Below are 27,208 nucleotides of genomic sequence, written 5' to 3'. Positions count from 1 at the left end.
TGAATCACTCTGTGAAGACACCGGCTATTTAGAGTTTTGACTAATCCTGTCTCAAAGATGTACATGGAAGACTCAAAGGACAGGAACTGCACTGCTTCCTACAGCCTCTCTCAAATACTTGGTGCTTTACAGTGCCATCCGTGAGAGAGGATCTTCTCAAAAAACTTCACAGATACCTTACAGGTAAGAAACAGAGAGAAGATATGGTAACACAAGTCTCTTTAGAAGGTAGCACTTATCAGAATGGAATCAAAGAATTCTTTTAATTTGGTCCACTGATAAGCAAATCGGTTCTATCAGCTCACATTGTCAGTATTGGCTCTAGTGGCTCTCTAGGACATTTCATGCCTTTTGTGGTCAAATCTTGCACACAAAACTTATGTACAAGCGAAAATCCCTTTTCCTTTGCACAGAATGAACAGGGTCAGAGCATTTTTAACCTTACATTCTACTGGGAGTAAACAGTTTTGGAAGATGGAGAAAAATATACTTTCCTGAATTTAAGCATCACCTTATCCTGTAAGATAACTATATTACATTAAGTCATAAATATTTTCAGCAGTGTACTGGGGAAAAGACAAGCCCAGAAGACAAAGGCATGGTGCTCCAAAACAGGAAGATGTATTCATTAGCATAACAATTCCCAAAAGGGTGCTTGCAAGAATGTTTTTCCCACATTCTGCCCTTAAGCATCCAGTCTCAAGAGCCCAGCAAGAGCAAGCAGCCCTGGGGAGCCAAAAGGCAGGATGTTATGTGCCAGGCTCTGTAGCTACCTGAGGCACCTGCTGCATGGCCGTGCTAGACAACGTCAGCGTACAACGCTGGACTTCAACACAGAAAAGCTATGCCTCAGGTAACAAGTTTGGAAAACAGAAGAACAGCCAATCACACAATACCCTTGATCCATGAAGAAGAACGGTAATTCATTCAGAATACCAAAACTTTGGGGGAAAAGGTTCTCACTGAAGTTTAAAGTCTCAGCAGCCACCCAGGACAGCCCATCACACAACCGCTGAGCTCACCAGTAGGGCAGTAATCCTAACCCAACACCTTTCCTAACTGAACAAGAAAATGTTCCGGGTAGCCACAGTAACACTGATGTGCTGCATTCCTCTCTCTTCAGTCTGACCGCCACACCGGTGCCCATTATAGAAAAAGGCAGTTTTGCCACTGCTGAAACAAACACTAGTGAAAAGCTTTGTTGAGAGACAGAGAACTTGGGCTATTCAGAGAAACCATCTTAATCAAACTGCATTTTAATTCAACACTTACTCTTCTTGTTTCCTTATTAATGCCTTCAATATTTACATTGGAGTTTCATGACAGATTCTTCAACCGCTATTGCCACCTCATTTCAAGTAAAAGCTGATTACAGATTAATTTTGTATGCCGTTTGTTCAGGAAAGGAAAGGAAAGGAAAGGATCAGACTTGCATATTTTTTATTTCATAACAGATTTGTGCATTTCTGAAAGACGCAGAGCCCTGAATTTTTCATAACAGGCAGTTTCTGAGTTCACTTTTAATGGCCCAACAGCTGCTAAAGTACTCAAACATTGACACTAATTTACTCCCACTCTGGTGCATCTCTCCAAGGATTTGGGAATAAGCTTCTAATTTTTATTTTAGCAAGATCTATAAGGAGCTTATGACAGTTTGCCCATTGACAGAAAAGGAAGGCAGCTATATGACACACAGCGATTAATGTGACAGGTTGTGTGTACGTGACCCACTTCCAGTTTTGATGGGAAGTTGCTGTATGTCATGATGCCTACCCCACCCTCTTAGTCTAACATCTTGGTACATCTTGTTTGAAGGAAAACTGAATGGTACTGCAGTGACAGGTCTGAAAACTGCACTAGGAAAGTTACTGAAATGTGAGGGATATGCTTGTTTTGCATCTGTTTCCAGATATGTTTTAATCAAATTGTTAAGAAATAAATGCTACAGGTGTCTCAGTGTTAGACCCTGGCAACATCTTTAAAACCCCACCTGTTTCTATCCTCATTTCTTGGGTTATGACTTAATTATGTATTACAAACTGTATTGGTGCCACTGGTTCTCTTGCTCTCTCCACAGAGTCAGCCACAGTGACAGTACCGGTTGAAAAAACGACATCTTTCATTTGTAGATACCATTACTACTGTCTTGATCAGGTCTTCCAATTCACTATAAGGACAGTAAAGATAGTGTTGCATGGGATGAAGAGCCATTTATGACTTCCTCCCCTAACCTTCAAAGCATATGGGTTTTCTCTTACCATAGAACAAAGTAACCATCATCCAACAGACACGACAAAACTGGCTTCTAAGAATCAACATGGGAGGAGCAGTATAATGTTAGCATCCAACACAGGAATAATAATAAATTTATTACAATAGAAACAAACAGATAATGCATTAGTTCATGTACAAAATACTGATAACATTCTGCTGCCTCAGTCAGTGCTTACTAAGTACCCACATTTAAAAAACATCCTAAAACTGATGACACCACACATTTATGAAGGTCATCGCAATTTCTTGACGCTACTGTAAGAGAGCCAAGCTACTCTTTAAGGTTTGCTGCACAATAGAGGGAGGTGGAGCAGGATATAATGGGAGCATCTGAAATTCTTCTGCACCTGGAAATGAAGAGTGAGCAACTTATAAGCATGGGGAAAATAAAACAATCACACTATGCATGCAATTAGTTCTGGCAAATGTTTTCCCTTGAAGTGCCCAACAATAAGGCAGCTGATGACTGACTTGCATGCCCATCATTGCTCAAGGCACAAAATATTAGTTGTCAGTTCTACTCCTGAGCTATGTTGGTTTTCCCCCCGCTTCTTTTTAAATGAATTGATGCAGCATAGAAGAATTTCCACTAAACAGCGTTAACTCCCAAAGGAAGCCAGGTGCCTTGGACAGACTCTTAGTCAAAGAAGTGTAGCTACAAGCCTGCTGGCTTGACTTGGGTTACTAGAGCTTTATACTGTCATTCTCCCACCCCCACCTTTACATACACATTTACTGAGTTTATGGAGGAAGTCAGTGTGCACATTAATATCTCTTCTTTCTCATCACCTCACTCTTTCGGAGTGAGAAATCCATGGCCCACACTAACCAAAAACCATTTACACAAAGTAGGGTTTAAAATAAGCAATAAACACTTTTTTTTGGCTCTATTTGGTCCCCCACCGCCAACCCTAAGTACAATTATCCAGACTTCTCTCCTGTATTTGAGGGATGCCTTAAAATGCTATAATTTATCCAATCTCTGGGCAAAGCTAATAGGCAAAAAGATTCCTGCAGCCACTGAGAAGTTTGCAAGCACATTCTAGTTGCAGCTAATTTATTTCTGGGACAGTATCAGGCCACAAAACATACAGTGTGAAAAGAATACTGGCACTGAGCAAACTGTGAAGCAAATTAGGATATTCTCTCCCTTCCCCCTCTTATACCAGACTCCCTGATGGAAGTCCACAAATAATTTCTTCTCTAAGAAGACGATAAAAACTCATCCTAATACAGTCTCAAGAACCATATATACAAATTTTGTATATTTGAAAATGCTGGCAAAAGTCCACAGAGGCAGAAGATAAAAAGCATGAAAACTAAGTCTAATATCAGGTTCCCTACTGAACCTGACACCTAGAAACAAAACAACATAAGGCTTCTTTCTTCTGAAGTACCCTCCCCAAAATGCCTGTGATTTTCCAGTGGCACGTGGAAAAGGCCAGCTGTCAAGATCTTCTTTCTTCCTTCACAATTTAGAAAGCGAGATGTTACGCAGCAGACAGGCAGGCCTGACGAATACTTTGTGCCCAAGTGTTTAAGAGTGCCGTGACTGAGTGTTTGTCTGGAAGTTGCAATAATTTTGAAGTCATGTACCGATACACTGACTGCAAAAAGGGATTGGCTGCTGGAAAAAAAAAGGTAACAGAGAAACGGAGTTAAAATAAAAATAAAATAAATTTTAAATTTTTTTTTTAAAAAAAATCACTATTAGGTGTTCACATTTCCCTGCTATTACCACATACACATGCCCAACAAACGTCATGCCAGTATCCTCGTACCATACTGTCTGGGGTTTTTTATCCACAGAGGGCTCTGATCTGGATAGTCCGCTGGAACGCTGAGCTGGAGTGGCGGCACATTTGGAAGATTCTTGTCATCTAGAATGCAAACACAGTTCCCATCAGAACAAAGCATTCCTTGCTGGATAGATTTTTTTTTTTTGTGCACAATTCAGCTTGGTTTCTAGTCTCTGAACCCCAAGGAGGAACGAGGCTGTACATCTCTTATTTTCACTGGACGGCAATCTCATAGCTCACTTTAACAACACTCATAAATTCTTGGAGGAAAAGCTGGCAAACATAGCTTCATCTCTTACACATGTCTGCACCTCTCCAATCTCACCATTTCATCAGCTGAACTTCACTACATCTGACACCTCATTTTTGAAAATTAAGTCCCTTATGTAGTAATATTCAGGACAAAAACAGTTCAGATTTGTCAAATGAAGGGGACAAGGAAATAATTTATTTTCCCCATTGGAATCCAAGAGCAAAACAAGTTAATAGACTGTAACACTTAATGACTATTCAGCTGAGATGAAAGTAAGATGCAATCTGAATTTCTTTCTTGAACATACACCACTGTCAGTGATCATTAGTACAAACTGAAGTAGACCCTCCCCAGAATTAACATTTTTCTAGCTCTGTCCTAGTTGTTGGAGGCAGAACAATTCTCACACGTCAGTACAGGTCAAATCAGGAATCAAGATTTATGTTAGCAACAAGTCATTTTCTAGACCCTAAATGAGACCAACTGCAACTTCAGTGCAAAGAAAGGATCAACCAGGGCGAAAGAAATCTGCAGGAGTACCCTGAAGCAGGCAGTATAGAACGCCATGATTATGAATCTGGTAAGTACAGACTTCGAGCAGGAGTCATAGATTGGCAAGGTTCAACACTGTTAGCAAAACAACTCTTCAGACTTCTACAGTCAAGCTCAGCACCTCTTTCTGAATTCAGCCTTTAGTTTCTTCTTGCTTACCTAGCTTGCATATGAGATGAACTGTGCCATTATTACTGCAGTGGGAAGGGTCCAGGTTTACCAGAAATTTAGGATTTAATCTTGCAACTTCCCCTTGTAAGACATTTGGTATGGTCTGTCTTTCATCCTCTTCATATTTACGTTTTCGAGTGGAAGCAACTGGGGCCCTACGTAAAATACAGTCCACAAAAGGACTAGGTGAAAATGTTATGCCAACGCCGCATTTGTCAAATATTTTACAGGTTAGAAAGGAAAGATAACTCATACCCATCCATAAACCCATTTGTTCCTTTAATAGTTTCTACAAAAAAATATTTTTTTCTTAAATAATAAATATTTAAGACAGACAGCAGGTCAATGATACATACGTGATTGGTGGTCCATGAATTGCAGTCATAGCTGGCATAAATGTACGGTAAAGGGAATGGTTGAAGACTGGTGAACGGATGTTGGCCAAAACAGCATCCAAAAGTGGCTGACACAAGTACTGCTGTTTGGTGGGGGGCACTGGGGGAGGCGGTGGAGTAGGCTAAAACACAAGAGAAGCCCCTTTTCTTTTAATCGTCACCAAAAAAGAAATTTCTACTATTGATTCTGCAAAATTTTACAGCAGTAAACTTCCAATGCAGGAAACGCAAAGAATTCTCAAAACTGCATACAGTAACATTAAAAAAGAAAAAAGCGCAAAGCAGTCCACAGCTTTCATTTAGGAAGTCTGTCCTGAAATCAGCTGCAAAAGTTCACAGAAATAATTACTCAAGTCTTTGCACAAAGCACAGGATTTTGCAAGTTCAGTTAAAAGACACATACAGGTGATTTACATGAAGTAAATGCCTGCCCATTTTTTCCTGTTTTATTATTTTGTCTAATGTTACTTGAAGTCTTAACAGCATGAGCAATACGAAATGCAAAAAATTATCTTGCCAAATCATAAGACCTTTTGGAACTAATTGCTTTTCTCTTGCTAGCGCAAAACATTACATACGACAGCCATGTCATTTTTCAGCTTCTCCAGAGCAATTTCACATTTCTGCAGTGTCTTCAGAGGGCACCTGCAGAAGAGGAGAAATTTCATCACCACAAAACGGTCGCTTCAGCTGAGTGTTTCTGCTATCTGAACGCTGCAGACAGCTTCAATGCCAACATGGCTGGCTGCTAAACAACAAATCTCTGAAGAGGTGGGAAATCTGATGTCCAGCCAAAAGGAAAAAGTTACCGTTTTGAAGGGTCAGTCAGGATATCTAAGAGGCTCTTCATTTTACTCAGGTCCTTCTTCCTATCTGAAATGATATCAGAGACAGACACAAACACTGACTACGAGAATAGCTTCCAAACTTGCAGACAGAAATACAGTATACTGTTAAAAGTGAAAACAGGAGCCAACACAGAAGAAAGTAGATGAAAGATGTTTATGATTATCGAGGATCAAAGATATCAATTGTGTAAGCTCCATATGTCTCAAAAATATAGTAAGTAAAGGAAAAGTGATGGGAATTTAAGGATGAGGTTTTTACCCACTCTTCACAGTAAAATCTTTACCATCATAGACAAGAAAGAGCAACTAACTTTCACTGTTGTTTTTTATCCCTGGAATAAAAACCATCAGAAAAGCCAAGGTACTGTTTCTTCCATCAGAAGAGATAGTTGACAGAGAGAAATGCATGACTAAGTATAGGGAACCTCACCTTCATTTTTATCTATTTTATTGATCATCCTCCGGAGCGGCTCAATGTATTTTGATAGCTGTTTGAGTTTCTCCAGATACTGTTGCTCCTCTGACTGGCTAGAACTGGCTGGACTCATGACAGAATTTGGATTTCCTGGTAAGAAGTAAACACTGCATGTCACAGGGATGATACAAGATACTGCAGAACAGCATTCTCACATTTCAGAATCTAGATCTGAAACATGGTGCTTTCAAAGTGTAGCTCTCATCAAACATACGAATCCACGATTGGATGCCCTCCACAGTTTAAGTGCTTGTCTAACCCTCTAACCTTTGTGTAGAAATAATGTGTTCTGTGGACAGAACAGCAATTCCCAATTAAATACAATTTTCTTCTGTAAAGGTCCGAAGTTTCATACACCCATTTTCTGGGTCCTCATTTTGCCTTCACTCTGGTGCATTAAAACACTAAATTAGCATGCTGAATTTGCTGCAGTTTTCCTTAAGTTGCTGCTTTCCAAACTGCAGAGCACACAACAATGGTATGAGAAGGAGCCAGTATGTTGCTTCCATTCACAGTATCAGAAACTGCTTGTTACATCTGGGAGAGAGAAGAACAAAAGTGTCAGAGTACACCTAGGAAGGTGTTTTGGAGCAAGGCTGCCTGCTGCCTGTGATTAAGCAGTTACAGCCTTTAAAATTGCATGCTCTTCCTAAGGGTTTCTTCCTGCATGAAACTAAGGAATCATTATGCCTCAATAAACTTGCTCCATTATATTATCTTTCTTCTTCCCAAATATTGGGTAAGTTAGAAAAACCCATTGCATAGTTCAGTGATGAGAAAAGGGGTTCCAGTTGATTTTGATTTGAGATATCCTTGTTGTGTTATGTGGTGCATGTGACATGTTCACGACCTGCAATGCTGGTTCCTTTCTAGAGCTTTTTAAAGTTTAGACCATGCCAAACAATAACAGGTTTCCTGGGAACTATTACAGTTACCAAAACATACCCCAACTCACGGTCTGCAGTAGAGTTCTCAGATCATTTACCTGGAGTGTTTAAAGGACCTGGGGATGGGACACTAAAGTTCTGAGGTGTTCGTGCAGCTGCTGGGCTCTGCGATGGTTGTGGAGATGGACTAGGGAGAAAGCTGCTGGGTGATGGAGCTGGGCCAGAGCTGAAAAGAAGCATAAATATCAAACCTGCCAGAATCTGACAAGAAAGCATGATCAGCCCATGAATAGATATGACTTTAGTAAGCATTGTTATGGCACTCTGTAGCTCTGCCAGTAGACTCAGTAAGGATTTCGTACACAGCTTCTTTATTCAAAACGGGTTTTCAGAGTGTGTTCAGCACAATCCCACTTGTGCTCTCACTGATGTTAAAATTCATTCACTTCAATGGAAACAGAGTAAGATATATCGAATGCTTCTGAAAACCTTACCCATACGGCACTGACAAAAGTCCTCAAAAATTGCAATCTAGCTCACCTGACATTTGAATTTGGTTGAGAAGTTGGCTGGCCTGGCTGAGGAGATGGCTGCGGCTGTGGTGGTGGAGGCATTGACTGGGGTGTTTGAGCTTGTTGGACAGGAGATGGGGATGACATCATGGTAATATTGTTCTGGCTGACCTGAAATGTGGAAAAATATAAGATCAATAACAACAAAAGGGAGTAGAGGATGGGGAGGAACCTAACTAAAAGGCTTTACCCTACAGAGAGAAGAGTATCCTCAGGCCTACAAGAAATGAAAGTGTTAGTTTCCTGTTCTCCCCCATACTGACAGTCCCACCTGTGTCACTCTTGAGGCTCTCAGGGCAGTATTTGATATCAACTTTACTAGGAAAAAAAAAACATTAAAACTGCACATAATTTGAATAACTATAATAATTGTTTTTCATTTCCTAAACCATCATGTTGGAATTAAAATGTCAGAAGCTCCATCTAAAAAACCTGTATTTCATTAGAACCAGAGTAAAGAAGAACAGGAAGAAAAGACAGTTGTAACTTGAAAATTACAGCCATAGAAACCCTTCCTTATTTTGACATTTTAATTACAGTCTTCCAAGGTCTGTCAGTCTTGACTGTAGCTTCCCAACTGGTTTTCTTTAGGAGGAAGGAAGAGAAAAACATTAAGTAAGCCAAACCACCAATATCTTGCTTAAATATTTAGATTTGAAAACCTGGATGGAGATAGAAACACTCCAAACTGGATGACTGGGTGGAAAAAAAAATGAAGTAGCTTTCTCACCTTTGGAGAATGATGAGGGTGTGTCTAAAGGACAAAAAGACAAATAAGAGCATTTCCAGAACAGCACCAAACTCTGGGTAGCAACTACGTTTATTCTGTACACTCTAAAGTGCCAGAGCCAGATGACGATCAAGTTAGAGCAACTTCTCACATTTGTTCTAATGGACATTTTTCCCCTTGATAACTTAAAACCAAATGAAAAACCCCTGTGTCGTGGCCAGGAGCATGATATAACAATGCAGATATTAAGTGATCATGTTTAAGGCACATGCAGAGTTGTTATGACCTGAAGCTATAAATAAGTATATACAAAGATAAACTGAATTAGCCCACAGAGGCCACATACTGTGACTCAGTAACCCATGCGTCCGTTCGGCAAGTCACTGATTTGCACCTTTATGAATTAACAACTGTTTCCCTCAGTCTAAACCATTTTTAAGCAAAGGTCCCAGTAAATCCACAAGTCCAAGACACTTCATGGGCACTTCAATTTGGTGTTGTCCTTCACACGCTTGTTAAATATCCGTCTAAATCATACTACTGTTTCCAGGGGACACGATATTCAGCACATTAAAAAGTAAGTATTGCATGGTCTACTTTTGCACGTATGCACTCAATATGAGAGGAAATGCTTTGCTTGGAATATCACATTACAGCTATGCAAGAGGTCACACTCCACTAAAAAAAAAAAAAAAGGGGGGGGTCCAATCAATCCCCGGGGGGTGCAAACGTAAAACTATTAAATGTGCAAAGACTAGATTATCATCCATTAAAGCACCGTTTAAAAATCAAATGCTGCCTGACTCACTATGATATTTTTTCTTCCATCTTCAATAACCCCACTATCTTCACAACCTCTCCCACAAAGATATCTAGAACAAGTGACATTGAAATGATGTTTTAAATCAGCTATTATATCTTCCTTTTCTCCATAATCAACAAATACTGAGACTGTGCTTACTTTTTTTTCATAGGAGGTAGATTCTTTAACAGCTGTGTCCCCTCAACAACTGGAAAAGCATTTCTGAGATTGAAAAGCTGTCCCCCTCCCACAGAAAACAAGCATCTCACCATTGTTTAGAAGGAAGTTAGGATGAATACTGCAAAAAGCGCTCCCTGATTTTTTTACAATTCTGTTAAACTATTAAACAGCAAGTGATTTAGAACTCACCCATATAGATGCTGCACCCATTTTTCATCAAGTCAAACTAAGACCACTTTTGAGTGGTTCATCACTTCCTGAAAATCAGGCCCCTTTTAAGTGTCTCAAGTTGGTTATATAAAACTACTTCTGAAAGCTTAAATCCTTGTGTTTTGGGAAGGAAGGAGAAATATTTGAGTTGGTTTTTTGCCAGATGTAAGCGTCTGTATCTCCTTCAACACCAAGGTCCCTTCACATTAATTTACAAGTGTTGCAGAAAAGCAAGGAACATGCAGCATCTCTGTCCATGTAAGCATAGAGTTAATTAGCTCTTTATTTTTTGCATTACCCCTTTTCATTTAAGTACATGCATAGGCAAACGGCTCTCCTTCTTGCAACAGGTTTGCTCTCTGCCAGCTTCATTTCCGAATACCAAAGGCTAATGTCTAATATTAAGCAAAATTGCGATATTTTCAAAAACATGCATTCAGAAGTATGCAACTCAATTTACTGCCTTACTTCTCTTTGAAAGGAGTTATTTTGCTGCATAATAATTTCAGATTACTTCCTACAGAACAGATCTAAAGACACTTTCAGCTTTAGATTTCTAAATTGTGTGCAGGATATGGATTAAGATTATAACAATTTAATGAATTTTCAAGTTCTAGGGAATGCTCTTTCCAACTGACTCTGAGTAAAAAGGCTTATAAAAACCAAAAACACCAAATAAACCCAAAAGACTAAAAGCTCCAGAGGGAGGGTTTCTAACTCCATTAAACTCATTTAGCTCATTTTACTCCAGAGTTAAGCCATGGTTACTGACCATTTCTATACCCTTCACCTTCAACACATATAAGAAAATAAAACTACATATTTTTTAACCGCAGGGTGACAGTTTCTGCATCTACAAGCATATTCATGGACAGCAATTACAGCCCACTAAAAGTGAATTTACTCTATGACTCTACACTGACCTGATCACAACACCAAGTCCTAATTTTCTGAAGCGTTGCCCAAAAGATACTTAGGCTTGCATGACAGAAGTTTGCACTTAATATCCACTAAATCAAAGCTATTCTTAGAGTTTAGGGGACACCATGCTGGAAGATAAACTTGGCCATGAGGCCTACCTCCGGTTTGCTGAGTCTCAACTGAGTTCCTAACAGCACTCAGTAGGTAAGGCTAGCGAGAGTTTTTCCAAAGCTCCCAGTAGCAAGAGTGTACAATATGCAGAAGCTAACAGCAAGGAAAAGGAGACTGCAACAAGGAAGTGATGAGAAATAATGAGGAACAGTAGAAACAATTCTAGTCTAAAGGAAAACTCTAGAAAGTATCTACACTACTGTAATTACAGTTTCAGTGTTAAGCCAGTAAGCACAGCCTTGCCTACTCTGTTGCAAACTGGGTTTAAAGTTCACCATTATGCTGCTTTACATGACAAAATGGAAACTCTGCAGAGCTTCAGATAAGTTCAGATACAGGTTTCCATATTCCCAGTCAGGCCAGTATCCCTTGCTTTATTTGAATATTAACTCACTTTTACTTTTTTTCCTATATTTTCAGTTTGCTGAAGATTCCTGTGCCAACAATAAATTGGAAGTTCATACTATTGCAGACTGCAATAAATTTGTAGATAGAACTTGAAGGTTTTGACACTAGAAATACAGGAAAATTGTCGGTATTAGCACATTAGTTATCTAATTGCTAAAGCAAGAGCTAAGTATTAATCTTTTAAAATGTCAAGATCAGCAGGGTTCTTGAGCCGATCCAAATATGGTACTATGAAAAGTCTCTTAGCTGTTCAAAAAGCACCACTAACATTGACTGTAGTTCATGTTTGGTAACTCTTCAGGAACAAATGAACTCCAGCTAAGAAAAAAAAAAGTCAGTTCTAATTCTCTGGCAATTCAAAAGACCAGGAGATTGTGGAATACACCACCATATCAGTAAATATAATATTCTAATTGGAAAGACCGTAACAGCAAAAAAATCCCCAAACAAACAAACAAAAATCCCCACAGAATCAACTGAGACTTGTGATAAAAAACAGGCTGACATTTGTGTCATATGGTGTAAAAATGAACAGCTACACAGTACTGATATCGCATCTGGTCCTTTTGGTAAAAGATTCTTCAGTGCAATACCAAGATACTTTTCTGAAGAGAAGGGGACTCTGAACTACCTATCACCAAGCCTAAATGAGTTTTGATACTATAGTCAAGGCGATTACAGGCTCTTAAACAAGTAGTTAATAACAGTTACATGCTACAGCCCTTTACTCCTATTGTGAACAGCTGCAAGGGCTCTGATGACAAGGAAGTTAACACATATCCAACAGACAATATTGTTTCAGCATTTTACGAAATTAAGAGGCACAAATGACCACATTTCTAATTTCTAATCCACCTAGAACCTGAACAACATGTTTTGGCAGACAGCACTGGAGGTTCATGCTGATCCAGAGCTGTCAAGTATATGGCATGTCAGACTGGCTTTGAAAACATGCTTCCCGCCACAATCAAACCATGACTTACTCATTTTCACTCCCATCACTGTTCATAAAGAAATTTCCATTCTTCTTCTGCCTTATCTAGTTGCTCAGTCTTCTACATCATTTTGATAACCCTTGACATGCTACTGAGAGTGCTCCTTGGTGTCAGAAATCAAAGCTCCTCAGTAACTACAGACATGGCAGCACTACAAGATCAGCCTATGGCACTGAATGGTTAAACCAGAGGTCTTTTGTTATGACTCAAATATTAAATATAAGCTGATCTTAAATATCGTATCAGAAGGCCTCAAACCAAACATTGTGAATACTTCATATAGGAGATGATTGTCTCGGTATACAGAAACTGCTAGAGCAAATAAAGCTCAAAGTACATTCCCCTTTGACTCAGTGGCTATGCCTGGGTTTTATTTCAGTTAACATATAAACAATGACCTGCAGTGATAAGACCATCCATCCTAAACCAGAAATAACAACAGATGTGTTTGCCTAGGACTGCAGAATCTTTCTGGTCACTGTATCTACCTTAGCAAATTCCTGAGAAGAAAAGGCTGTGCTTACTAAACTTGATGCAGCAACACTAGGAAGCAGAGTTTCAGATATTCCACATCCCGACGACAAGCTTGCAAAGGAAACAAAAATGCAGAGTGAAGAAACTTCCATTAAACCTACGAACAAAATGCAGCAGTATTAAGAACTAAAACTGCACCTGGTATTAAATTTGAAAATTAGCATCTAGAAGAACAAGGCATAAGGTTCATAACAGATAGAAAAGTGCAGCTGAACACTATTCCACCACCATAATATGATACGCATTTAAAGCAACACAAATCACATAGGGCTCAGCAAACCTCTGCAGAGCAGAGCCTCATTTTGTGACCTACTGGTAAGAACTCAGTTCTATTTCATACTAGTTCTCCCCATTCACACTGCCCCAAAATGACACCTTTTGCTTGCAAAACACAATTATGAGGTCTTTAGCAGATCTAGACCTGCACCAGGCAGATGCAGTACTCTGACCTCATGCATCTTCCAGCAACAGCTGGATAGGTGCAGCCAGCCTGCCTTCACATGTACTTCCCAGATGCAGGTACAAGTGTAATCCTTCTGGCAGTTCCTCCTACACAACCGTGAAAGAAAATAACAGCTCCGTTTTCCTTGGTCCCTGATACCGTGACAAGAAGCTGCTCAAACTGAAATGGGCTGAGCTTACTATTTATGAAAGAAGGACCTGTACAGCAGGAACACACATAAGCTCCCAGACACAACTCAGCCAGTACACTGCAGTACTGACTTGCAACACTCTCATAAATTCACACTTGTGGAGTATGGACAAAGACTAAACAGAAACCACAAAGTTCTAATTTGAGACTTGAATCTATTATGAACATGGAAACATTTTAAATGTTAAAATAAAGATCTATGCAGCTTAAAAAAATGCTTTATTTGATATCCCAAGCTCTTAGAAAACCAATTATTTAAAATGAAAAAAGGATCCATACAAAACCTGAACAGCCCAATACCCTGAGTAACACCAGCAAGTTAGTTGTTTGATGAAAAAGTGCACTTCCCCTTGCTTGAAAGCAAGTGCTATACAATCACGTATTGAATGCTTTGCACAATTCCTGACACAATGTGCTTGGACTCAGTAAATACCTGTGGCATTTGCTGTCCGCCCAAAGGAATGGAGCTTGGCGGCGTAGCAGACACAGCGGTGGTAGGCGGGAACCGTGGTCTTATTTGCATCCCACCTCGGGCCATAGGTGCGGTGATCATCTTTGAGGACAGAGGGACAACAGACAAAAGTAATCGCAAAACAAGAAATGCAGTGCACTGGCAGGATGAGAAGCACATGCAACCTCCAGGAATTAGGGGGAGGGGGAGCATGAAGGGAAGGTTAGTCAGCTTTTCTCTAAAGGTTAACCTAACCTGCTAGCTTATAAATCAAACTCCTCCTTAAATCTCTTCTATCCATTTTTAGAAAGCATCTAATGAATTCTAGGTATCTTGAGAGAGCTGATAGGTAGATTCAGATTCATGGGTCAAGGGTTGACTACGCTACTATTTGCATGAAGGGCTTTTCCCAAACTTTGCCTGACTTCTTGAATTTCTAGAATTCTTGGAAATAAATACTCTAAGATTGTTGTCAAGAATGCTCCATATAAGAAGCTATACAGTGACTATAGGTTACTGATGTGCTTTCCCTCACTGTGGACTCAAATGACTTTTAAGAGTCATCTGGACAGGGTGCTGGGCCACCTTGTCTAGACTGTGCTCTTCCTAGAAAGGTTGGGCGAGATGATCCCTGAGGTCCCTTCCAACCCGGGATTCTGTGATTTAGCTGTATTTGCATATGCCACTGTAAAAGAACTTGGTAGACAGTTCAACAGCAACCGTCAGTAGGAACACTCCACAGTAAGCAAGATCTCAGACCAACCTAACCCACGGCAGTATAACAATGGCAAAAGACAACGAAAAGGATTTCTGGGTTTGAAAAAGCTACTTCCTTCCTTTAATAACCCACACAGTAAGTCAAATATATCCTTCTAATTGCCATTGTTTTGGCAAATACCCATTCCTCTATTACTAAGCTGTGCTAAAATACTGTTATGAGTCCACAATCTGCCTCTATCTTATTCATGCACTATTTGGTTCTGCAGATGTATAGACTAAGCACACCCTAAAGAACCTTCATCGTTCGTCCTAAATGACTATAAGCATTAGAACCTGCATTTTAATATAGTCTTAGGACTATGCTACTCTGCAGTGTCTAGGAGTGCCTTTCAGAACCATCAGCTTGCAGAAGCCACACAGATTTAATCATATTTATCTGTATAGCCCTCTGCTACTTAAAATTTCACATTACACCATATATGCTGAGAAATTACAGCAAATACAGCATACTTTTGAGATAGTATTCAGGCAACTTTGGCAGATTCACTTATCAGTAAAAGAGCTTCTGTTTGGTACTTCAAAGATCTACAGTGAAGTTCTCTGGGCTACTTTTTTTTTCCAGCATACATATTATCAAGTAACCTACACAGGCCCTAACTGACCTACAAGTTAATTAAGTCTCCTTTCGGTAAACGATTTGGGGCATTCTTGCTTAGTGTTCTATGTAAATGGACTAAAGCAGCCAGCAATATGTCTCTAGAGAGTCAGAGAATGCATGTGCTTACAATTGTTAAAAATAAATAAAATTAAATACAACATAGCAAGACTGAAAAAGAAAGCAATAACTGATAAAGAAAATAGTGTCAAATTCAGCATAGCTGTTAGTTCACAACATCAGAGCAATGCAGTCCCTTTCCATCCAGGCAAAGAGGGATGGTCAGAGACAGGATTTCAAAAGGGAAACAAATGAGAGCACTTCAGACATCACACACACATGCACATGTACACACACAGCATGCAACAGCCACCACAAGCAAGTACAACAATCCAGCACTGGCACAAAGCACAGGTGGATACTACAAAGTGCAGTGAACAGCTACGGTATCAACATGAGAGCTGGTGAAGCAACACAACCTTAACAAAACAAAACAAAAAAAGGGGGGGGGGGAAGAAACCAACCAACCAACAACATGGAAAAAAAAAAAGAAACCCAACAACAACAACAAAAAAAACAACACCAAAAACAAAACACCAAAACCAACATATCCTTCCAGGCACAATCACCCCATCTTAGACCCTCGTGAATGCACGTGGATCTCTGGCGGGTGTGAAATCCCAGGGATGTTATGGTGACACGTATGTCCCATCTTGGTCCTGTTTCTCATGCCACACCACCAAAGTGCAAAGATTTAGATTACTTCCTCTGAGCTCAAGGAAATTAGAAGCATATTCACAGTTTAAGTGTCTGGCAAACCACTGAACACCAGCATGACAAACTCTGATTCAAAAGCTTTCAGCCATTTGTTACGTTCTGGTTGGTCAAACATTTATGCACATGCACACAATTTTAGGTTTGATTTAAAAAAAAAAAAAATGTGTGCTTTGGAAAGGACGTGTATATATAAAATGGCACCAATTCCACTCTTAACAAAAGCAATCTATTTCCCCCATTCTCCAGCTGATTTATATTTATGAAACCTGTGACCCTTTGACAAAAGAATCAGGAAAGGGGGTTCCAAAAATTGCACCTGTTTTGTGCAAAGCAATATATTCATGAAGGAGTTGTTCTTATCAATCTAAAAACAGAAGACAACCAGAAGTGTTCAAGTACTTTTGAAAAAGATGTAAACCAAAGGCAAATCCTCCTCCACAAGTGAAGTTGTTTTATCTCAATTCACAGAATCGAGATTTTTACCCCATAAAAACAGACAGCAAGCAGAAGAAGAGAGTCTCTCTCCACTGTAAGATAAAAAAACCCATTATTTGAAAAAAAAAAAAAGTGGAATATAACAGCTAGAATCCCGAACATGTAATTTTCTTTCATCTAAAATTCAAAGATTCAGAATTCCATAAATAAGCAGCTTCTGGTGAGCATACGGAAGTACTGCGCCACTGTCACTCCACGGATGGCAGCTCTGATTTTCAAAGAAAAATAGCTAATCTGCATTCTGAGCACCTGAAGGAGTTGCACCAGAAACGTGATTTAAACTTTATTAGTACTTAACTCCAGCTGATTACCAATTTTCTTTTGGTGCTGCAAGCACTTGCGCAGCACTCTGTGGTCACTAGGACTAGGACACTACTTCATTTATTTATCAGCTTCACCTGCGAGCTACACGCTCACAAGGACTAAACACCCAAGCAGGGTACCATTGCCCTGCATGATGTCTTTATGACTTCAGAGAAGAACTTCAAAACTCACATGGATCCATGTTTATGTATCATCCTTCCATGTAGGAAGGATGAACAGAAACTTTACGTAAAAGGAAAAACACAGCTGTATCAACCAACATTCCCAGTCTGAAAGTGCCTAAGTTTAAATGTAACAAGCAAAGATTAGGATAGGGTTTGTTTGGAACAAAAGCTTCCCTGAACCAAAGGAAGATACTGAGGCAGCTTTATTAAAAGTGCTGGCGCTAGTGAAAAATGTACTAAATACAAAGCAAAACCTACTTGTAAAAGAAACTTCCTATAAATTAAAAACAATCCATATACACTCTTGACACTGAAGCTGCATTGTAATATTGTACACAGCTACAATCTTAAAACTAAGTACTTTATACAGAAAATACTTGCAGAAGTACAAGAAACACGTTTAATTATTGGACTTCACAGCATTAAGTGAATTTTAGTAAACTCATATTGCAATGGCATGAACATAAGTGGAATAAAGCCTGTATGTGGAATTTTCTAAACTCCATCCGTGATAGGTACCGAGAGATCCCTGAGTTTACTACACGTCTGAATAAAGATGCAATACAAAACCCACTGTCAACCATCTTATCCCTTGAAACTTTGCCACTGGCATATGAATTCACTAAATGGGGCAAGATTAAGCTGCCTCTACATAAGCACAATCCATCTGCCTAGGAGTCGAAAAGAGCACCATTAAGTTAGTAAAAAGAAAAAAAGTCAGAGTCTCCTTCCAGTCAGCCTAAGTCCCTGCAGCTCCCACCTGGAAATTATTTAAGAAACAGACAGATGTTTTAATTCACATTTAAACTTTAGAAAGAGAATTCTGCATTGCTGACAGCACCGTACCAACTGTACTTACCACTGCTCAGCTTTTACATCCTGTCTTACATTGATGCTGGCAAAAGGACCAATACAGAAACAGAACTTAGCCACCAACAAGGATGCAGGCCACATGAGAGTTACGATGATACAAGACGCTATTTCTGATACTAGTCTGGGAGATGTATGTTGAACCACCAATTGTTATCACAGTCCATGTAAAAAGCTTCCAAATGTCTTATTGAATCTATATTACTGGTGTGCTGAAGGCAAAATGGTGCCTGCAGACATGGAATCTCTGGGTATACAAGAACTCCTCTGCCATTAATCCTAGTCAATGTCAGCTCATCTGTCTGCCTCAGTCTCTTCATATACAAAGCAGCGATAATTGTACTTACCCATGTCTGTAAAATGCCTCAATATGAAACACTACAGAGGTAAGCCATGAAAGACTATTTCATATTCTTGTGGAAAATGGGATGAGAGGTTCTGTTCAAGCCATTCCCAATTTTTTTCCCCATGTCTCCTTCATACCATACACACATCAAGGAACAATCACTGGAGCTACACGTGCATTGCAGGATAAGAAAACTGTGTTAGATAATAAGCTTCCACCCAGCACTTTTTTAAAACGTAACTCTGCACTTGTGATACATGCCACTTTTTCTTCACAAATCACATCCAGAACAAGAGCAATATGTATCTACTGCCCATTTCACTCAGAAAAAGAATGAAGGATGAAAGGAATGAAAGGGTAGTACAGAGAGATTTCATTGTCTATATTATTTTTTAGGGTTTATACATAGAGATGGAAGGTAAATCACATGTGGGTAAAGATAGCAGGCAAAGATTCACAGTACAGAAATCAGTTTATACAACCAAGCAGTCACCTAAGAAAGTTTAACAAAAGAAGAGGTGATGTGTATCCAGGTACCAATGATCAGACTTGTAGTGTGACCACAGTAGGCTGTCTTATTGATGTGCATTCCTGTGTCAGTACAGGCAACAATCTTACCTACTTGGGACAGGGAGCATGCACAGAGAGGTTGTCAACGAAATCCTGCCTCTGACTCCAGGCAAAGGAGAAACAGCATAAAAGACCATATCCCCTTTATAAAGGCGACGACCAATGTCAGACCCCTCATCAGAAAGCCACCGGAAACCCATCTTCATGCTCATGTCTAGCATGCACTTGCTACAAGCCTGTAAGTAGTGACGCTGGCTCCTGGGCCCTTACCTGCCCTGAAGCTCCCATCTGAGCAGCTTGGGCCTGAGCTGCTTGCACTGCTGCTGCTGCCTGCTGCTGCTGGACCAGCTGAGCCCTTACCTTGAGTAGGAAAAGAAAGACCAAAGTAAACATACATACCTAATTAGGGTATGACACTTCTGATTCACCTACATTGGCTATGCTCATAAAAAAGGGTGTGGAGACAAGATCAGCCTCACATACATAATCTTCCTAGACTTTTTGAGCTTTCTTTATGAAAATAAGTGCCCATGTTTCTAATATTTAGAAGAGTCTTCCCATAGGCTGAGCACCCAAGATTCAATTTCTTCTTGCAACTTCTTCCAGATACTACCAGGTCTTCCTGTGACAATACTAGATACTTCAACTTTCTGGCAAACACAGTCAACCATGTAAGTGTTAATTTCCCTCAAGCACACTGTATTAAGCACCTACCAATGACCAGCATCTCAAATGTTTATACATTCATTACAACTGTCAGTGTGATGTACATGACATCTACCTACTCCTAGCTTAGCTGGTAGGAGCATAAAGTGCATCTATCAACTCATCCATGTGGGGTCAATAATTTCTCAAGGGTGGCTGACAGTCCACTCTTCCCCAGCAAGGCCCAAATTAAAGCAGGTCTTGGGATTATGGCTGAGCTTTTGCTCAACAGCACATATGGAGCCCATAAAAAACTGACTGCAATGCAACAGTTCAAAAAGCTGCACCATTAAGAGGATAACCCACCAAGAGGTTCAACAGAGTAAAACTATTGTCTTGTCTACATTCTCTTCAAGGTAGGAGCTACTGGTGTCTTAAACTAGGACCAAAACCTCTTAACATGGCAGCAGAAGCAAAGCCAGCATGCTAGAGAGCCAACACTGGATCCACATGCACTAAGCACTTCAAAGCACTTGATCATGTTCTAGAAGAGCAAACACCATGGAAGTGATTTTTTCTTTAACCTGTTTGTTTCTTTCTCTTTTTTTTTTGTCTGCTTGTCCATTCAAGACAAAATATTTTAAAGTATTAGCTGCATGAATAGCTTTCACAGATTTCCAGAAGTCCTGCTCTTAGACACAAAATTGTTCTTTACTGGCAGGCCCAGACACAAACCTTTAAACTCTTCATACTTATCACATGCTAACTACAGATCTCTTAATAAGCTCTGTTTTTTCCTACCTCATTATTAGCAAAAGTCAAATAATTTTTTTTATTTCTCTAGAGGAACACGAACAACCAACAGTCAGCTGGTCACTAGCCCTTACCTGCATTGCTTTTAGTTGCTGTGGCGTAAGAGTAACAGGCATAACCTGACTAGGAATTTGTCCCGAGATGGCCTGCGGCTGAGATACCATGGGCTGGGGTTGAGGCTGGGATTGTGGTGGAAGCTGAGACTGTTGTGCTTGAGCAACCTGTTGTTGTTGCTGCTGCTGCTGTTGCTGCTGCTGTTGCTGCTGCATCTGTTGCATTTGCTGTTGCATTACTTGTTGAGGTGGCTGCTGCTGTATCTGTTGTTGTGGCATTTGTTGCTGCTGCTGCTGCTGCTGCTGCTGCTGCTGCTGCTGCTGTTGTGCCTGCATAGCCTGTGCTGCCTGCAGCTGCTGCATTTGGGCAATTCGCTGTAGTTGCTGCTGCTGCTGCTGCTGCTGCATCTGAAAAGCAGGAAAAACAAGGATAATAAAGCTTCCAGCAATGCAGTAGCAGCCTTATTTTTGTAGCATAAACCAAGAGCAAACAGAATCCTAATACAACAGGCTGAGGTTTTAAGTCCAAAGGGGAAGCTCAACCTTTTCATCCGCTCGCTCTTCATATATCTCAACTCTACATACTGCACATCCCATGGTTTCAATATTACAGCCTTGTCCCACTACTAAAACAGTTTTCAAAAGCAAAGATCAAGTCTATCAGCTTCTCCTGTACAAATGGTGTACAGATCATGTACAAATTTGAAGCACTTCTTCAAATGTAGCCAGCCTGCATCGGCAGCATGCAAGCTGAAGTTTCCTCTTCTGCGTTTGTGCCAAAGAATGATACGTATATAATGTACTCGGTACATATTTTTTGAAGTGGCAACGTGTAATTCACACAATGACAAAACAGCCACTATTTCTAGAGTAAAACAAGTGCTTTTGGTTCTTTCCCACATCCCTGTTCTCCCTGATGTTTATAAAGAGAAAAAGACAAAGGTTTTAATTCTCTATTGCTATGACAGAAGAAAGCAGACTGTTAAGCCTCTCCTCTGGGAAGTAATATACTGTTGCCAATTAACTTGCTAATCTAAACTGAAGCCCCACCCCAAAGTGGAAATATGTTAATAACAGGCAGAGCTGATGTTCAGTACTTCCATGCAAGCCAAGCCTCACTTGACAAGTAACTGAACACAGATCACCTCATTTGCCATTGTAATTGTTGGTCATCACCTGCTGTTGGTTTTGCTGCTGCTGCTGCATCTGCAGTTTCAGCATGTGCTGCTGCTGCTGCTGGACGGCTTGCAACTGCTGCTGCTGTTGTTGTTGCTGCTGGGCTGCTGCAGCTGCTGCTGCCTGCTGCTGCTGGACCTGAAACTGTTGTTGCATGGCTGACTGCTGGACCTGGAATTGCTGCTGCTGCAAAGCCACCTGCTGCTGCTGGAATTGCTGCTGCTGCTGCTGCTGCTGCTGAGCTATCTGCTGAAGCTGAAGTTGGGCTAAAAAGAAGGAAGACTGTACTTAGAACGTGAGACCCGAACAGTGCGAGAGAGAGTTACCCAGTATAAGCCATAATAATTGAAGATAAGCCCTAAAGTACATTAATGTTCTTCGTTAGCAGTATATACTTTTGCTTCCTCAAATGGATGAGGCGCGTTAACAGCAGAATTAATGACACTTCCTACTACCAACTTCTAACTCGCACTGCCAATATTAAGTCAGCAACGTAGGTAAAGAATATAAAAACGTGCAGGAGGAAATATGCACAGAGGTCACTAGCAGGAAGCCCTTACTCACAGAAAATCAGGTGAGCTCTCCAAAAAGTTCTGAGGTTGACATCTTGTAGGGCAAAAGAAGCATTTGCTCATACAACAGCTAGACTGTTCCTCACTACACTAAGGAAAACATTATTTGAAATCAATTCTTCCTGCAGTTCACTTGGCTGATTTAGCCAGAAGTATGAAAATTCTTCAGCACCCTACTTGTGGAAAAGAGTTATGTACTGAAAGGCTGATCTAACAATTTCAGTGGTTGAAGCAAACTGAACACTTACTCTGCTGAGTAGCTGTAGAGACACCAGGCATACCATGAGGAGCCATTCCTGAGGTTCCAGGAGGCTGCTGCTGCCCTGGGAGACTCAGCTGTTGTCCCATTGGGCCAAGGCCACTCATCCCACTCATCGGTGCTCCTTGAGCACGGGAAGCCATGCCCATTCCAGGTGCCCCTGCTGGGGGACCCCCAGTTAGATTCTGCAGGGCATTCATCGGATCTACAAAGAAAATAGTTACCAATATGCAGCCAGCCATGCAGTTGCCTCCCCAGAATCCTCAGTTCACCACCACCCACTCTCTGATGTCAGCTTCAGACCATGACTAGATCCAACACCCTGAGAACAGAACATTCACCACTCTGCCTGTGAGATCACAAGAGGATTCCAGCACATCTTTGTAAATAGATGTAATCTCTGTAAATAGAATGCTTTGTAAATCTCTGTAAATAGAATGCTTCAGATTTGCAAAGTTCCAAAGAGATTCTAAATACATTAGAGAATATTAACCACCTCTGGATTTATATGCAAGTCAAAACAAGCTGCCAACAGAAGTCCATGAGGATATCCAGCTCGTAACCTCAAAAAAACAAGTAGAGAGTCCCGCTGTGGATCCAGTTAGCCTTTCCCTCTGGAGATCAACACAGAGAAGCAGTGCTCAGACCAGAGGAAGTCTTTTGCTGTACAGTGCCCCCCATAACATCACATTTATTATGCAGTAGATAAATTCAGTGCCTTTCAAGACTATTATCATAATCTGAATCCTGGACACCCAGAAAAGTGAAGACAAAGAGAGAATGGCAATTCGAGAGGGCAAAACACAACACGGGGTACAGAAGCAATATTAATCAGATACAGAACACAACACCCCCTCTTTCTTAAGAATACTTATAATTTCCAGCTGTCTAGGCTGGATGTTAATCAATCACAGACACAGCATATTTAGTCTACAGGGGGATAAAAATAGAGGATCATACTATGTTCCTAACATACACTGCTGTAAGAATTAGCACAGAGGTAGAAGACATGATCAGATCTAACCTCAAACAGCAGAGTGCATACACCCCACTGAACACAACTCTTGCCTCTGATCGAACACTGAGGAACCCAAAGCTGGTAACAGGGAGAAACCTGGACTGCTCAGCAGGAGATGATTTTCAATCACTCCTGTTCTTTCAAGAATCTTACTGTGGTGAGCTAACAAAACTACAAACAGGGAAACAAGTGTCCTGTGTTACATCTAAAACACTGTCCAAGCCTGTCACCCTCATCACTGACCAACTTCAAGACTATCATGCTACCTTTCCTTTCCTCCAGCAGCATTTAGTATTCCAGGCAGGGAATGCACAGCCGCCTTATCCTCAGGACACCACAGCCCTGATTTCTAAGCTGTTCTATTTAGAAATGGGGGGCAGGGTGAGAAAAAGAAGGGCAGGGAGGTGGAGGCAGCGGGGGGAGCTCTTACCACTGACCGGGGCTTGAGATTTCTTATTGTCTGCAAAGGAAAAACAATTGCCTTTGTTAGTCTTGTCACACATAAATTTGGCCCTTCAGATACACTCTCTACAAGAAATACATATTCACATAACAATTTTTAAAATCTTAAAAAAAATCATTGTCTACTGTAGTGCTAAAAAAATACATTAACCTAAGCCAATTTTGTAACCAGATCCTACATAACAATGGAAAGAAAGCAAAAACACACAAAAAAATAGGAAGGTGGAGAAAGTATTAAGTTTAAATAATTTCTCAAGAAGACTTTTCAATTATAGATGGATGTGCAAAAGAAACAATATTTAGAAATTAAGCATGTATATTACGGGAAAATTTTTAAAGCGACTTGTGAAGAGTCACATACAGAACCACACACACAAACACTAAAATTTACTTTTTCTGGGAGGATGGCATGACCAATCCCATTACTGAGGAAAAAACCCAAACCCAAACAGTTACTTACGAATATCTCGAAAATGAATAATAAGTCTGGCCACAAGAGAAAGATATTCCTCCTAAAGGTAAAAAGTATTTTAGTATAGGAAATAAAAACATTGCAACCGTGACTTTCTGGTTCTTCGGTGTTCTTCCTCAACATAACAGATTTTCCTTTACAACGTCTGTGGGCTTTTCAGAGCAGTTCAGTTGCAAGGAACAGTATGTTCATTAACTAAGTGAGAATATTTTTACTAATAGGTCATTGTGGTTGATGGTAAAAGAAGACCAGGAAACCACAAAATTCACTGGGAAGAACCTCCATGACAGTCACACTAATAGGATCACATCATGTGAACATAATTATAAACCAATGCATCCATTTTCCACTTCTTATTGACGCTAACTCCTTTTTCTTAAGGATTGAACCTGCTTATTTGGTTCACTGACTTACTTTAGTCCTTGAACTAAGTCACATTCAGGCTACAAGAATTTTTTTAAGCTAAGTTAGTATTGCAAATACAAGTAAGTTAACAACTTTAAAGACTAACATATGATATAAGTGTCAGGAGTGAAAAGACAAATACTATTTGCAGCATTTTATCTATGTGCTTCGTAACGTGTAAGAAAAACGGCACACAACTGAGAGCGCCTTCCTGCCCATGAAACTACCAACTCACCAGCGAGGATGGCATCAGCAGGTACAAATTTGTGACATCAGCATTAGAACTTGTCTTGGTGAAAATTTTATACTCAAATGTGGCTTGTTTGGAGACAGCAACAGTCTCCAATTTCTCATAACACAGCCCCAGGAAAGAAGTTTACATTTTGGAAGAGTCTAGAAGCGTATGTGATAACCAGACTTTCACAGAGACCACAACACTTCCCTTGGTCTTACGCTTGACAGTCTTGCATTGATATCTTGGTCTCTCCTGACCACCAAACTGGTCATACAGAATGGTGCTACATTGTAGATAAAGGAAATTCTATGCAATTCACTACACACAAGTCTTCGGATAAGAATTAAGTGTAGTCCCATATATGCATTAAATGCTGCAGCATCAGCAAAGCTGTCTTGGACTGAAGTCCAGTTTGATGCATATATTGGATGCAAAACATTTCACTTCCCCTCAGGGTAAAAGCAGCAAGTACAAATAAAAAGTTTTGCATAACTATGTACTCTAAACAGAGACAGTTAACTAAGTGCATTGGGTTTTCTATTTCTGCAGGTTGTTCCAAGCTTCTTTTGACACCCCAGTAACTTCTGGAAACAGAGAGAGATGCTTTACCCTTGTTTTGGCCTTCATAAACACGTGACTCTCCATATCTTTGCTGGATTTATTATGTGCAACACCAGCCTTCCTCATAGCGTCATCACTGAAAAAAGAGAGAAAACACAAGGCTGGGTATTAATTGAGAACACCAGAAACTACTTTCTGTAGTTAGGAAGGTCTGGAAAACAGCTTTTTACAGATTTTAAGAAAAAGAAAAAACCACCACATACATTACTTAAAATTGCCACCCTTCAAAATTTCTTCAAATAATGCAGAAAAAAGCCAAAAAATTTCTAAGCAACAGAAATATTCTTTGCAGATATTCAAGAACAACTGCTAAGCAAGTCATTATTTTACCACCCAATGCATTGTTTTGACAACATACCAGGACCTGAGGAAAGCTGAATGAGAGGATTAATGTAATCCATGTTTGGTGAACAACAAACCTGCCTAGCGTCAGGCATTTCCAAAAAGAATCCTCTAAACAGAAGGTGGAAGAACAAAAAAAAAAAAAAAGAATGCATAAAGGCATAGGGGTTTGACCAATGAATGAGAATGTTGAGTGGGAGCATTGGTCAGGGGCAGAGAAGAGCAGAGGTGGAGCGATAACTGGGAGGAAGGGAGGAATGGGAGGGAGGGGGAATGTGCAGGGCAGGGAGTGAACAATCAACATGAAAGCAGCTGGTAAAGTAATAAGATGAAAAGACCTCATTGATAGAAGGGTGAGGGGAAGAAAAGGAACAGGTTTGGTAACAAAAAACTTTCAGTTCCCTTATTGTTCTTTCCCATTTACCAGCAAGAATCACAGGGGCTTGCTGCCCTTGCTCCATCACATCTCTAGTAAATTAGATCTAGACTGCCCTCTGGATGGGACATTGAACACGCAAGATGAAAAGCGGGGGGGGAACCCCAACCAAAACCTGACACAAAACCACAGATTGCTAAGGACATGGGTGGAAAAGAAGGAGCATTCTCGGTACATCAAAAAGTAGCAAGCAATCAAACTGTGAAACATGCAACAAGATAAAGACATCCTAAAACAAGGATTTAGACAGGTGAACAGCTCTATTCAAACCCTCTGGGCATTCTCATTCTTGGAAACATTTCACTTTGCTGCAAAACCTGTTCTGTTTTAAAGCAGTCTAGCAGCTACGGTCTAAATTCCACAAACAAGTTACCAGGAAATACTTTCACCTTGTAATTAACATCTCAGCAACTTATTTCTCAGTAACTGCTGTTGCATGAGCAACTACCCTACACTAAATGTGCTGTTCGGGGAGTGATCCCTGAAAGTTTCAGCTAG

At 40.2% G+C, this 27,208-nt stretch overlaps 1 protein-coding gene across 5 annotated transcripts in view; it reads right to left on the bottom strand.

The window, feature by feature from the left end:
* Positions 1-2,332: 2,332 nt before the first annotated feature.
* Positions 2,333-27,208, bottom strand: part of MED15 (mediator complex subunit 15) — a 35,651-nt gene continuing 10,775 nt past the window's right edge. For 2 of the 5 annotated variants that reach the window (XM_075110566.1, XM_075110569.1), the window contains exons 2-18: positions 25,921-26,008; positions 24,660-24,711; positions 24,168-24,197; positions 22,709-22,924; positions 21,889-22,154; positions 20,734-21,120; positions 19,472-19,561; positions 14,263-14,382; positions 8,195-8,337; positions 7,753-7,880; positions 6,723-6,857; positions 6,254-6,317; positions 6,023-6,089; positions 5,406-5,566; positions 5,038-5,204; positions 4,056-4,154; positions 2,333-3,901 (exon numbers count right to left, since the gene is read on the bottom strand). In XM_075110566.1, the coding sequence (XP_074966667.1) occupies positions 3,765-3,901; positions 4,056-4,154; positions 5,038-5,204; positions 5,406-5,566; positions 6,023-6,089; positions 6,254-6,317; positions 6,723-6,857; positions 7,753-7,880; positions 8,195-8,337; positions 14,263-14,382; positions 19,472-19,561; positions 20,734-21,120; positions 21,889-22,154; positions 22,709-22,924; positions 24,168-24,197; positions 24,660-24,711; positions 25,921-25,998 (2,340 nt within the window). In that variant the 5' untranslated portion in view covers positions 25,999-26,008 and the 3' untranslated portion in view covers positions 2,333-3,764. The remainder of the gene's footprint in view (positions 3,902-4,055; positions 4,155-5,037; positions 5,205-5,405; positions 5,567-6,022; positions 6,090-6,253; positions 6,318-6,722; positions 6,858-7,752; positions 7,881-8,194; positions 8,338-14,262; positions 14,383-19,471; positions 19,562-20,733; positions 21,121-21,888; positions 22,155-22,708; positions 22,925-24,167; positions 24,198-24,659; positions 24,712-25,920; positions 26,009-27,208) is intronic. The other 3 variants (XM_075110565.1, XM_075110568.1, XM_075110567.1) reach the window with 3 other exon arrangements.

The sequence above is a fragment of the Phalacrocorax aristotelis genome, chromosome 15, assembly GCF_949628215.1.
Source record: "Phalacrocorax aristotelis chromosome 15, bGulAri2.1, whole genome shotgun sequence".
NCBI lineage: Eukaryota > Metazoa > Chordata > Aves > Suliformes > Phalacrocoracidae > Phalacrocorax > Phalacrocorax aristotelis.
The sequence above is the reverse complement of the archived record's forward strand: the minus strand, read 5'-3'. Positions and strand labels throughout refer to the sequence as shown.